This window comes from Phaseolus vulgaris, chromosome 2 (assembly GCF_051622355.1).
Source record: "Phaseolus vulgaris cultivar YP4 chromosome 2, ASM5162235v1, whole genome shotgun sequence".
Lineage (NCBI taxonomy): Eukaryota > Viridiplantae > Streptophyta > Magnoliopsida > Fabales > Fabaceae > Phaseolus > Phaseolus vulgaris.
In genome coordinates this window covers 11,494,189-11,505,181 of record NC_143499.1, presented here as the reverse complement: position 1 = coordinate 11,505,181, position 10,993 = coordinate 11,494,189, and the positions used below count along the sequence as shown (strand labels likewise).

General features: G+C 29.8%; 1 protein-coding gene across 3 annotated transcripts; it reads right to left on the bottom strand.

Moving 5' to 3' along the window:
* Nucleotides 1–3,978: 3,978 nt before the first annotated feature.
* On the bottom strand, nt 3,979–7,882 carry LOC137810647 (WAT1-related protein At5g40210). 3 transcript variants are annotated; one of them, XM_090298274.1, is made up of 7 exons: nt 7,725–7,855; nt 7,537–7,602; nt 7,342–7,455; nt 5,185–5,410; nt 4,647–4,805; nt 4,396–4,547; nt 3,979–4,314 (listed from the first exon to the last, which is right to left on the bottom strand). In XM_090298274.1, the coding sequence occupies exons 4-7, from the start codon at nt 5,407–5,409 to the stop codon at nt 4,140–4,142; spliced, it is 711 nt and encodes a 236-aa protein (XP_090154400.1). In that variant the 5' UTR covers nt 5,410; nt 7,342–7,455; nt 7,537–7,602; nt 7,725–7,855; the 3' UTR covers nt 3,979–4,139. The 3 variants fall into 3 exon arrangements, with proteins under 3 accessions (XP_090154400.1, XP_068468133.1, XP_090154399.1); XM_068612032.1 differs by having other exon boundaries at nt 7,537–7,882; XM_090298273.1 differs by lacking the exon at nt 3,979–4,314 and having other exon boundaries at nt 4,405–4,567; nt 7,537–7,879.
* Nucleotides 7,883–10,993: the final 3,111 nt, after the last annotated feature.

The following is a 10,993-nucleotide window of genomic DNA, read 5'->3' as shown; positions in this document are numbered from 1 at the left end:
GTTTTGGTCTCCAAAATATAGTTTAAGTCCAACCCCTTGTTCAGTTGCACGAACACGACTATAGTACTCAGGTCGTCCAATTGCTTCAACCAGGATATCGCGACGACCTTCAAGAACAAAATTACCTTGGGAGCTTAAGAAATCCTACAAGAGACCAAAATCATATCAATTTTTAATATAATTAATGATTTAAAATAAATGCAAAAAAGGCTAAAAATAACTAACAATTTTTTCGATGATAACCCCTGATTGCTCAGAACCTGGTGCACCCGACTTTTTAATTCGGACCCTCTTCCATTTTACATGGCGCAAAGGTGGTGATGGAGGAGTAGTGACCCCTATATCAATCTCAGACCCAGTCCCCTGTCTGGATTGCACATTTTCCTCCATCAGTGATTGCTCAAGCTTTCGATACCCTGAACGAGACAATACATGCGAGGTAACATTCTTTAAAGCTATGTCATGAGCTTTCTTCGGACGATCCTGTCATAAATGAAATAAACAAAGTGAATTAAATAATATTAACTTATTAATGTTATATAACTAAAAATAGTTAAGTAACCTCACTTACCTTCCAAGCTTCATTTTCACGGCTTTGAACAAAAAGACGCCATGTCTCTTCATCAATATGTTTGTACTTTAAATAAGGATTTTCGCCTTTAAGCTTGCCAAAAATATAATTTGTCATCAGTCTTGACTTAAACTGATGAAATTTAAGTCCGATATCGGATATAATCTTTGATCGAAGCGGTTCCACATTAGGAATTTTAAAATTGTCCTACAAAATAACATCACCAAATTAAAATTAATTAATGAATATTAAAAAAATTATATGATAACAATAATAATGTAAACCTTACTAGAACATCCTCCCAGAGCATGTTCCGATCGACCTCTGACACGTCATCCCATGAATTAATCAAAATGGAGAGCCTCTCACGAGAAACAACTCCAAGATAGTTGTTAAACGAATTTGCATTAGGACTAAAAGCTACTCTAGTGTTGACATCAAGTTCAACACGTGTTGTCTCACCAACAACACGTTTCAATGAGAGACGCTTCAATCTAGTAGGTCCTCTGCTACCTCGTCCGGATCGCGATCTGATTGGAGTCTGATTATCATCCATATCTCTGTTAAAAAAGTTAGGTAACAAACAATAGTTAATTTGCAAAAGACTCAGTTCCCACATCATGAATCATGTCCTCCAATCGATCATCATCTACATTATCATGTAATCCATCATCCATTGTGGACCTCGCATATTTTTCAGTTACGGAAACACGTGGTAAATTTAATAATTCACCATGCCATGTTTAAGTTGTATAAGAACATAAAAACCCATCACATAGAAGGTGTTCCCTCATTATCTTAACATCTAGTATCCTTCCATTCAAATAAGTAATGCACGAACACCTGATATTTGCTCCATCATGACCATTATTATTCACGTTACGTTGTTGTGCAAATTGTATAAATTCTTCTATTCCTCTTTCGTACTCATCATTTATGCAAACAGAATTAATCCAATTTCGATCCATTATATTCTGTAATAGTCATTCAAGTGTTTCTAAGAAGTGTTCTATCTCACACGTTTGCCGAGGGTCAAACACCCCCGAACTCAAAACTAGCACGTATCAATTGTCGAGGGTCGAACACCCTCAAACTCAATACCAACACGATAATTCTATTCTAAACTAACAAGTAACATAATATAAATTAATAATAAATACAAATTATAATAAATACTAAATAATATAAATTTAAAAAAATTAAAATTATAATAAATAAAAAATAAACAAATTCATAACATTAAAAAAAATAAAATAAAAATTAAAACACCAACCTTGTGCGTGAAGGCAACGTTGAGAGTGGCACGAAAGCAACAACAACGGTGGCGACAGCAGATGCGTCAGTAGACACGACAACAACGATGGAGCGAGGGAGCAATGAAACACGAAGGTAATGAAATAGTACTTTGACCAATGCAAGAAAACAAAAAAAAGTAAGAGAAACGAACGAACTTAACAATGACACGAAAACAAGAAGAAGAAGTAGAGCTCGAATGAACTTACAATGGCACGAAAACAAGACAATGCAACTCGCAGAAGAAGAGAGGAACAAGAGAGCAGGAACAGCGAAAAAAGAGGAAGAAAGTATGAAAGTGTACGTGTCACGCTTCAGATTAGGGTAAAAAATGATTTAAGAATGCGGTTATTATATTTAAGAATGCGGCTATTTGTAATAGCTGTATTCTTAAATCAAGCGTTTTGATTTAAGAATGCGGCTATAGGAAAAGCCGCATTCGTAAATCAAGCGCTTTGATTTAAGAATGCGACTATTACAAATAACCGCATTATTAAATCGAAAAGCTTCATTTACGAATGTGACTACTACAAATAGCCACATTCTTAAATGAACTTAATTACAAAAATGTCACCGCGTTTTGAAAGACCACGTCTAATGGTAGAAACGCATTTAAAAAACAGTAGTTATTTTTACATTTTGCACTAGTGAATATATAAAATATATTAAAAAATAGATTTAATAATATTTATTTATTAAAGTCTGAAAAATCTAGAGTGTTTTATTGAGGTTCTACAACAAATCTTTGGAATTTATCAAAAGTTAAAAAAACCTCTGTTATTTTTTTTGAGATTTTAGAATAAACTTTTGAAACTTAACAAATGTTAAAAAGACTTTCGTTAATTTGTTGAGGTTGTAGAATAAACCTTTGAAACTTACTGAAAGTTAAGAAAACCTACGACATTTTGCCGATGTTTTAGAATAAACCTTTGAAATTTAACGAAGGTTAAAAAAACCTCCGTTATTTTGTTGAGGATTTACAATAAACCTTTGGAATTTAACAAAGGTTAAAAAACTCCGTTATTTTGCAAAGGTTTTAAAATAAATCTTTAAAATTTAACGAATATTAAAAAAACTCCGTTATTTTGTTAAGATTTTAGAATAATCTTTAAAACTTAATGTTATAAAAACATCTATTAATTAAATAATTCTCAGAGTTATATTAATTTCTGTTTCGTTAAAACCTTGTTGTTTTGCGGTGTGACCTTTAAGTTTCACTAAAACTAATATCAAGAACTCAAGATATTGTATTATCTTTCAATCAAGCTACGAACGAGGTTAATACAACACTAGATATTAAGTAATTGCTTTAATTAATTTTGTTGAATTTTTAAACTAATATTACCAGATTTAATAATAATAAATTTTTGAATTATTTTTTCACCATTTATTAGATAGTATAAAATACTTCGTAAACAAACTATCATTCTCTAATTGTGTCTTATGTTAATGAGTGAATGGAATCACTAAAAAAAATCAGTTTTAAGGATAAATTAGTCACTATATTCATTAAATTAGATATTTTTTTTAAACTAAAAAGAATATTAATATTTAAAGTAGTTTTTATTATTAATAAAATTTATAAATTAGTTTCTAAATTAGTATCTAATTAGTTAACCATTACTTATATTCAAAAGTTGGTATGTCTCGATCTTTAATTAAATATCAATTTAAAAACTAATTTATATAAATTTTATTAATAATAGAAATTACTCTAAATATAAATATTTTAATATATTTTTTTATAATAATTAATTATTTTATGTTTAAAATTGGTTTTTATTTTATGATTTCTTTTTTATTTTATGATTTTATTGTATGGGAAAATATTGAAGACGTTGAGTTTTTTTAATGTATTAAAAGTAGAATTCAAATGTGAACACAGAAATTATAGGATTTTTTTAGTTAACATAGTTACTTATACGAGATAAATACGAGAATAAAGTAGAAATTAACTATGAAAAATATTAATTTGACCATTACAAAATTAGAATCTAATTTCAATAAAAAAATAATTTTCTCTCTAATTAAAATCTGATGAACAATTATGAACCTAACTCTTTCCAGTACAAATTAGTTGGCATAGATATTTTCTTGAAGAAGTAAGAAGGGGGTGAGAAAAGGCAAATTAATGACTTGCAAGTTGCTATAGTCGTGACAAGCAAGTACTTTGAAATACAGGTAAAACATTTATGATGTAAGACTTCACTTCAACAATCTAATAACTAATGTCGGTCTCCATCATAGGATAAAAGTCTCCCCTACCCCTAACCTTTCATGCAATCATTATGTCTTTGCTATTATGCAGTAAGAGGGTGTCTTCTGAACAAGATGAAGATGGAGGGATAATGCTACAGCTCCCATGTGTTTTACAAGTCATATTTTCCTCTTGAGCCTGACCCCATATTACAGCATAAAACCCAATGGCTATTATAGCACCTCCTATCACACTGCACAATGAATCAAAATCCAACAACTTATTAGTTAGGAAAAATGTAACATTGTTTCTAGCTACATGCATATGCACATACCTTCCAAGATATAGAGTGTCTCCCAAAAATACAGTCCCCATAGCAAGTGCAATGACAATTCCTAAAGGATTGAACATTGCAACATATACAGCTCCCTTCTTTCGACATGCCCATGCACACACCACATTTCGTGTAGACACCATTACAATGGCCTACAAAAATCACAAAATAACTACACCAGTAAAATAAATTCCCAATTCTACACAATTATTGCTCTGCATCAAACACTTCCTTCTACTATCCAAACTTACTGCATACAATATGCACACCAATTCCATATCTAGCTTCACTATCCATGCCTTCGGATTTTGTTCTGCCACGGAAGCTACTACGAAAGATAGCACTACAGAGAAACTGGTAGCAATGGTTATTAGCATTAGCTCCTCTGGGTACTCCTTAATTGTCCATGTCTGCATCAAAAGACTCATTTTTGTTATGTGAGGACAAGAGAGAGTTAGAAGAATGGAGAATGAATAATTTGAATTCATTTTCATCAAAATGAAATTGAACCACACAATTTAGACAAATCATGATTTGTATAACTACTGTCGATTAAGTATACTTTTCAGAGATTCACACGTTAGACATCTAACATTATAAGAATCAGTTGTGAACATTCAAGAGTAATTTTGAGAATTAAAATAATATATTATCATTGTCACTAGTACAATAAAAAGTAGTTCATAGTTTAATATAACTATATACATTCTAATATACATAAACAGAAGAATATACATTCTAATAAGGGCATTAGATATATAGTTTGAATGTGTAGTAAAACCTATTTACCTGGATAACAAGTGAGACTGAACAACAAAGGGTACCAGCTGCTAAAAGAAAGCCTCCTAGTAGCCATTCTGATTGTTGAGATGAGAGAAGTAAATTGTTTGGCATGACACCAGTTGTCAAAGCCAAACCTTTGTACAAAGTCACTGTTAATGCCCCTCCAATTGAGACCACAGTGCCAATGCTTTTTGCTTGCCAGCTTCTTACTTTTAGGGCTACCTTTTCCATCCTAAATCCTCACATCAAAACCTTCACACTTTAATTACTTCATTTAAACTTGTCATTCACCTACCATTTTCAGGAACTAAATTCATCTTCTAACAACTCTAATTACAATTCTACTCTTAATTTATTCAATATTGCATTTTAAAACTTATATAATTATAATTTATTTATTATCATGTAGCATTTAAAAAATAATGTAAATTTTACTTTGAAGATGAAAACGAGTATAGTCAAATGTTATCATTTTTAAGAAAATAAGTTAAGATAAACTATTAGATGTAAAAATAAAAATAAAAATAAAAAGTAAATTAAAATAAAATAAAAGTGTTGCTTTTGAAAAATATAGGTAAATTTATTATGTTTAGACACGTGAAAAAGAAAAAAAGAAAGAAAGAGTAGATTATATTATTTTGTTATAATAATAATTTAAAATTATATAGGAAATTTACTTTTTTATTATAATGTTTTTAATTATATTATAGAAATTATGAATTAACAGTAAAAACCTCCCACACACATACACAAACAACAAGTTTATTTCTTTTGAGAAAACTAAAAAAAAAATCTAACTACAGTTGAAATTTTACATAAATAATTAGTGTAGTAATGCTATGTATTAAAGGATTTAAATATAGTATCAAAAAAAAATATCTGATTCTTATCAAAGGACAGTACTAGTAGTCCCAACCTTATCTTCTGTCCTCTCATTGGTTGGTTTCCATTCAAAATCAAACAAATGAAAAGGTCCCTCTTACGTACCAACCTCTTAAGAATTCTTTCTTCTCTTGAAATTAATGAAATTTAATAGTAACTTTCCATGGAAGTTATTTTACAATGAAATATAAGCAAATGGAGAAAAAAAAAAGTATGAAATCAATTTGTTGATTTTTTTTTTATGAACGAAGAATAAATTAATTAAAAGGAACATTTTAAATGAAGTTGTCTATAATATATGGTTGGAAGTTTGAATAGAAGTTGTTAGAAAATTGTGGAAACAAAGTAACAAAACAATAGACTATAGTGAAATTTTTTAATGGTTCAACTAAAGGTTTAGTTGTGGGTAAATGCAAATGTTAGACTAACTGCAAATGTTAAATTACCTTGGATTTTTATTCAGATTTATGTTTTGAACCACTAGTTTACATGAGATCAGTTATTAAAAATTCAGGTTAGTTTAACATTAGTTGATGTTCTTAAAATCTATGTGTGGGTTGTGTGGTTTGAATTTTTTTTATAAAGATTGAGATATCTTTGAAATATTTTTGTTATTTATTTTTTTATTGTTGATTAAAAAAATTCAAAAATATTATAACCAAATACTCCAACTAACTAAAACCCCCGTACTCTCTACGCTCACCGAAATCATAAAACATAAACAACTATTTCTAAGACCAAAAAACTACGGACTTTACAAAGTGCATCAGAGAATAAAATGTAAAATTAAACAGAGTGCATCAGAAAAAAAACAGGACAGGTTTCCTGCATAATTATAAAATCACTTTGTTGGATGTTTAAAAACAAAAAGAAAAGTGGGAAAGTAGTAAAGAAAAAATACAAACACGTACAAAGAGATAAACACTTATAAAAATGGTTAAGGTATCGATATATAAACGATATTTTTTTCTCCTTAGGTTCTTTTAGGGAAAAATTAAAAAAAATTAAAACTAGCTTAAATTATATATAATTTAATTTGTTAAAAAAAATTCGACTTTGCTTCTTCAAATATTTATTTTTAACTCATGCATAAATTAATTTTAATTATAAAAACTTAATTCATTTATAGTTTTACACTTTATATCTTAATAATTGTTAGCGAAAAACTCTCCTCAACATACCATACAATCATTTAGTTCATTATTTTTCTTTTAGAAAAAGGACACCAACACATGTAGAAGGATAAAAAACAGCATTGTTACAAAAGCATTGGAAACAGACCTGAAAACAATGGCGATTACGAAAGTGAAAGCTGGAAGAAGATCTTCTATGGCTGAGCTGAGAACCGGGGAGCTATATCCAATCCCAGCATAATAAAGCGTCTGAATGAAAACGCTAACACAAGAACAAAACCATTAAAGACCAAGAATTACAGGCGAACAAAACAAAACGTTTAAAGTTGTGGTGTTACTGTACCTGAAGAAGCCAATGAGAAAAGTTCTGAAGAGAATGGAGTTATTGAGCGGTGTGGGATATCTGTTCCTGTAATGAAGGGTGGTCGCAATTAGCAGGAGACAGAATCCGAGGAGGTTGGAATAAGCAACGAAAACGTAATTGCTCATGCCTTTGGACATGTTTGCTTTTACCAGAGTGTTCAAACCCACCGTCAAAAACACGGAAACAACCATCACAGTGGTTACCACTGCACTCTGCATAATACTGCTCTCTGCTCTCTCCCCTTTCTCTCTTCAATGTTTATTCTGTTGCTTTGCGTGTTGTAGTACATCAATATAGATTATGAACGTCACTGGTGGATAGCCTCTTTCTTTCAAATAGTACCAGAGAAATTTATTCATAACTTTTTTTCTTTTTTTTCAAACTAAATTATTATTGGAAAATGATACGATGACAACCTTGTTCCAGTATACAACTATCTTTCTTTACTTAAAATTTCAACTTTTTGTATGAAATGATAAACATATCCTTTTTTATATCATAAATAAAGAGTTGTATACTGAAACAAGTTGTCCCTATATCATTGCTCATTATTATTCTCATTATATGCAATCAAATCATACCACTACTAATACATCAGAACTTCACAAAACTCCTCTCTCTTACACCTTTTTTAAAAAGTAAAAAATAAAAAATTATTATTCTCATCTAAATGACGTCAATAATAATGTGTTAAAAGCTAATCATGTAAAAAATAATAGATATTTTAATATGTTAAATAATCTCATATAATTCAAAGAATTATTGAGATGAATGATAATTTAAAATATATGTTAAATGATAAAATTGTAAGAGAACTTTTAGTTATAAAGTATACTTAGTATAAAATGTAGTGATTAACATTCATGATTTATCTAAAGGAAACCTCTACATAAATTATCTGATATTAAATAAAAACATTATACTTTTATTTTATTGATTAGTAAGATTATTAACAATTTTTAATATAAAAAAGATAACCATCTATCAATATTAACATTGTAAAAATAACAAAATTTTATTTTACCAGTGAAAGAAGATATATAATAATAATAACAACAAGCATAAAAGTGAGAAATTTACAAATGTGATGTAATTTTATCTCCTTTTACGAAAATGGACAGATTTTAAAAAATTACAAAAATATATAAATCGTGCGCGATTTAATTTAAAAAACTAGTATTTTGATGTCCAACTTTCACTTTGACAATTTTTTTTTTCAAATCAAAATTTGTTTTCTAAAACCAACTTTTAATTTTTTTTTTCAAGTGAAGTTGGGTTTGGAACACTATATCTTATTCTCTTTTTTAATTCCTTTTTTTTTTCAATTTGGGACTGAAATAGTCACACATAACATATAGTGTCAAATCTGTAACCGAAATAACAACCAAATGAATATTAATGATTTTAGTTAGTTTTGCAATCGAAACAATAACTGAAATTGATAGTAGCAAAATATTTGAAATATTTGATTGTTAGAGTGGTGACGGTATTGAATAAATTAAAAAAAATCATTATATCCATAATTGAATTAGCGACCATAACGATTTTATTGTCAGAGATTTTTTTTTCGGTGGCTAAATGGAATTTTCTTCTTCCTTCTCTTGTGAAAAACACATTGAATACCTCTCACTCTCTATACACTATGTCACACTATGTCTCCCTTTGACTCGCGTTTTGCTCTTCTTCCTCATTGTTTCTTCCTCTCCCATTTCTCCTATTCTTCCTCACTTACACTAGTCCAGAAAAGCTCATTTACGACAGCTAATATACACCGGTTTCATTGTCAAACGTTGTCCATCAAATCACGATGACATTTTTTAAATTAAAATGAAGGTTTAAACGACGGTTCCTCGTAAAACTGTTGTAGATTTCAATTACCGAGCAAATAGACGACGGTTGTTGGGTGGAACCAGTGTTTATTAGTGTAAAATTATTTTCTAATTAATTTAATGATTTATAATTAAATTTTGTAATTAGATTATAAATAATTTCATGATTTTCAATTAATTCTTTTTTATTTAATTTTATGTATGATTAAATTTTTTAATTTTATATTGCATGTATATTTATAATTCTTTTATACGTGTTGGTATTGAGTCCGGAGGTATTCGACCCTCGACAATTGTTTCCCATATGAGAAACCCTTAGTTTCCCATTTGAGATTTAATACATTTAGTGTCATAAACAATTGGGAGGCTGAGTGTGGCTACTACATTATGTAATGGATGGTTACCATTGAAAGAGTATGCATTCGAAAAGATTGGGAGCAGGTAATAATATTTAAATTATTCTTTATAATAAAAGTATATGTATCTTAACACTAATTTGAACTTATTTTGTAAAGCAGTTCTTTATGGATGAGCAACCACTACCTTTGGAAGTCATAAATTATGTGAGAAGAGCTAGATTATATGAGAAGTGCTTGGATCACATATAATTATAGGATAACTAATGAATAATATAAGAATTCACTAGTGCAAAAACATAAAACAAATGCGGCTATTTCGAATTTATAAATGTGACTTTATAGACGCATTTGATCAATACACACTTGTAAATCAAGAAATATAAATGCGGCTATATAGCCGCATTTATAAATACCATTTACAAGTGCAGTTATTTGTTTTAACCGCACTTGTATATGCCAAATCATTAAAAAAAATTAAAAATTTTAAAACATCGTCAATCTTGTGTGAAGGCAACGTTGATGAAGAGTCACGGGAGCGCCAACAACAGTTGTTGGCGGCAGCAGAAGCGACGACGGACAGGGAAGCAGCAACGGAGCAAACCAAAAAATCCACAAGAAACCACGAAGACAATGAAAGAGTACTGAGCAATGCAAGAAACCAAACAATGTAAGAAAAACGAATGTCAGCCAACGAAACAGTGCTTCGAGACCACCAATGCAAGGAAAAAAACATATATAAGAAAAACGAAAACATTTATGCATATATTTGTGAAGATGAAGAGGAAGAAAGAGAGTTCAAGAAACTTACATTGCACAAATGGAATGCAGATGCATCAGAAGGAGACGAACTCAGAGTGCGAATGCGAAACGAAGGCAAAGACGAGAAAGAAAGTTTGAAATTGTGTGTGACGCGCTTCAAAATTTAGGGTAAAAAAGGATTTACGAATGCGGCTAAAGGTAAAACCGCATTCGTAAATCAAAGAATTTTGATTTACGAATGTGACTATACAAATAGCCGCATTCGTAAATCAAGCGCTTTGATTTACAAGTGCGGTTATACAAATAGCCGCATTCGTAAATCAAAATAATTTCAAAAATGCCACCGCGTTTTTTACGAAAGCGGGTAGCGCAAAAGCCGTACTAAATAAAGCGTATCCTTTTTTTCTTTTTGCACTAGTGATTAGATAGATAGGAATATGCATTAGTGTTTGTAAAACATTTATCAATATATATAATTTTCTTGCTTGA

Bases quoted from the DNA above. Each gene is read 5' to 3' on its own strand.
- LOC137810647 (XM_068612032.1), bottom strand. From the start codon at position 7,775: ATGCAGAGTGCAGTGGTAACCACTGTGATGGTTGTTTCCGTGTTTTTG. The intron at 5,411-7,341 runs GTCTGTTTCCAA...GTGAGGATTTAG, and splicing joins GTAATCGCCATTGTTTTCAG to GATGGAAAAGGTAGCCCTAA. The intron at 4,806-5,184 runs GTAAATAGGTTT...CTTTTGATGCAG, and splicing joins CAGTCTCACTTGTTATCCAG to ACATGGACAATTAAGGAGTA.